At 39.9% G+C, this 2,670-nt stretch overlaps 1 protein-coding gene across 1 annotated transcript; it reads left to right on the top strand.

The window, feature by feature from the left end:
* The first annotated feature begins 6 nt into the window (after positions 1–6).
* Positions 7–2,399, top strand: LOC116379995 (alpha-2-macroglobulin-like). The gene is made up of 5 exons (XM_031841948.1): positions 7–53; positions 902–953; positions 1,531–1,614; positions 1,733–1,909; positions 2,157–2,399. The coding sequence occupies exons 1-5, from the start codon at positions 21–23 to the stop codon at positions 2,261–2,263; spliced, it is 453 nt and encodes a 150-aa protein (XP_031697808.1). The 5' UTR covers positions 7–20; the 3' UTR covers positions 2,264–2,399.
* Positions 2,400–2,670: the final 271 nt, after the last annotated feature.

A 2,670-nucleotide genomic window follows, 5' to 3' on the forward strand; every position in this document is an offset into this window, starting at 1 on the left:
CCGTCCCCGCCGTGGGCCGGATGGACACGGTGGTCCGCACCCTGCTGGTGGAGGTCAGTGAGCGGCAAACACAGCGCAAAACAGCACGAACGTGACACGAGCAGAAGGTCTGAGTTCTACTAACGAGGACACACACCGTCAGGGTTATGCGTATTTGGACTGTCATGCAATTTTCCTAATTTTGCCTCTTTTACGCGACTCCAACCAAACATTGACTGCTTCAGTTCAAATCATGTTGAAGTGTCGACTTTCACATTTAATTCAATAAATATAACAAAACACATCAGATTAACCGTTTACGAGTTAGACATCTTTTACAGCGTTGGATATTTCTTTGCCTTTTTTTTTTTAAACTTTTTTCGACAGATTATACGAAGCTTTTAATCACATTTGTTGACGGACTATTTGATAGTTTTTAAGATATACTCTAACATTTCTTTAGATTTTCTTTCTTTTTATGAGAACTCTGCTTTGATTTTTCTTTTATTTAATGTCGTACTTTTTTCATTCTTTCCTATGACGTGTTTGGATTAAATGAGACTATAGTATATATTAAACTATACTATCATGAATTTATTTTTACACACTATTCTATGACATGTTTTTAATGACATAGTTAACTAACGTTTTTATGACAATTTTTATCACATTTTTCCCGACGTAATATATTGTGACTACTTATACCTCACAATGTTTTTATGATGTACTATACTATGATGTACTATACTATGATGTAAAACGTTATGAAGTCTCATGACGTACTCTACTTTGACATGATCACCTGTAAATTGTTTTTTTATGAAAACATAAATCTGAAGTTTAATCGTTGTAAAGGACACTTGATGTTATTCACACACACAATACTTGTTGAATTGATCTCGATCTCTGCGTCTCTCTCCAGGCTGAAGGAACGCCACAGATGGTCGGTCACAACGCGCTGCTCTGTCCCGCAGGTGAGCGCTCACTAACAGCCCGTGTACAGACGGGTTCATGTGTGAAACCTGAACTCTGCACTTTAACCCAAACTGAGGTGAGAATGTGGATCTCTTGTCGGGGTCACAAGTTCTCCCGGTTCAGTTCAGTGATTATCGGCTGCTCGTTATTGTCTCTCAGAGATGAGTTTGTTTGAAATGTAGGAAACAGAATGTTTGATTGTTTTAGTAATTTTCCATCTTCTCAGAATAAAACATCTGTAATTTGGCAGCCACATTGAAAACACCGACTCATTGCAACATCACTTTATTAATGTTAAAATTAATTCACATATCAGGGATGTGTGTGACAAAGTTACTATGAGCTTAGCTTAGCATAAAGGCTGTAAACGGAGGGAAACGGCTAGCCTGGTCTGTGTGTAGATTAATCAAAGTAAATGTATCGTGTTACTTACTGAGCTTCTAAAGGATGTGCTCCGCTGTGGTTTTATTGGGTGGTTTTATGCTAAGCTAATTAGCTTCATATTTACCGTACAGACATGAGAGAAGAGCTCTCTTCTTCATGTGTTATTTATGTGTCTGCTCTCTGTGTGTTCAGAGGGGCCGGTGGAGAAGAACATCTCCCTTCTGATGCCCGAGATGTTCGTGGCCGGATCGGCCCGGGCCTCCGTCTCCGTTCTGGGTCAGCGTCACTATTATTTTTTACTCTCGCTATCGAGACTTAGCATTAGCACGTGACGTACTGGACAGTACTGTCTGCTGTTAAGCTTCCAACGCGCTAAGTATAACATCCTCTGCAGGTGACCTGATGGGCCGGGCCATGAAGAACCTGGACCGGCTGCTGGCCATGCCGTACGGCTGCGGGGAGCAGAACATGGTGCTGTTTGCTCCCAACATCTTCATCCTCGACTACCTGAAGAGCACGGCTCAGCTGACGGAGGACATTCAGAACAGAGCGACGCGCTTCCTGCAGAGCGGTGAGTCCGTCTGTGAACGTGTCTCCATGAACCAGATCAACGGGACCAGATGTGAGAAGACTCTTTACTTTAACCCTCTGAACCCCAACGCAGTTCTGGGGCGTTTTATTGCTCCCGTCACATTTCTCTCTCTGTGGTCTTGATTTTGACTTCAATATAAAAGTCCTGCTCCTCTATGGAAACAGAACCATAGTGTGTGTGTGTGTGTGTGTGTGTGTGTGTGTGTGTGTGTGTGTGTGTGTTTTAGGATATCAGAGGGAGCTCACCTACAAGCATGACGACGGCTCCTACAGCGCTTTTGGGAAGAGTGACGAGTCTGGAAACACCTGGTCAGTAAAGTCTAAAGGTGTTTAAAGTTTACAGATAAAGACGTGAACACACGAATAGAAACGAGTTTGATTCACTGCAACAAAAACAATCAATTTAACACTTAATCTAATGTGACATCTTTAGTAATGATGGAGCACGTTTCATACCTTTATAAATTAGAAGAGGCCTTTTTATTTCATTTATTTTAAATATGAAGTACTTAAATAAGTGTTATGTTAAAATAATAAAACAGATTTACTTCTATTTCATGTACGAAACGATTGTTGAGATTCTAGTTTCATTGAAAAGCAGAATTCTGACCCACTTTACTGAACAGTTCATWYATATAATATGAAATACAGAATATGTTCATTTATATAATATGAAATACAGAATATGTTCATTTATATAATATGAAATACAGAATATGTTCATTTATATGATATGAAATA

Source organism: Anarrhichthys ocellatus, unplaced genomic scaffold (genome assembly GCF_004355925.1).
Source record: "Anarrhichthys ocellatus isolate YVR2014 unplaced genomic scaffold, GSC_Weel_1.0 scaffold5742, whole genome shotgun sequence".
NCBI lineage: Eukaryota > Metazoa > Chordata > Actinopteri > Perciformes > Anarhichadidae > Anarrhichthys > Anarrhichthys ocellatus.

Excerpts from the sequence above, each read along its gene's own strand:
- LOC116379995 (XM_031841948.1), top strand. The coding sequence starts at position 21 with ATGGACACGGTGGTCCGCACCCTGCTGGTGGAG. Across the intron at positions 54-901 it reads TCCGCACCCTGCTGGTGGAG|GCTGAAGGAACGCCACAGAT; the intron begins GTCAGTGAGCGG and ends GTCTCTCTCCAG. Across the intron at positions 1,615-1,732 it reads GGCCTCCGTCTCCGTTCTGG|GTGACCTGATGGGCCGGGCC; the intron begins GTCAGCGTCACT and ends CATCCTCTGCAG.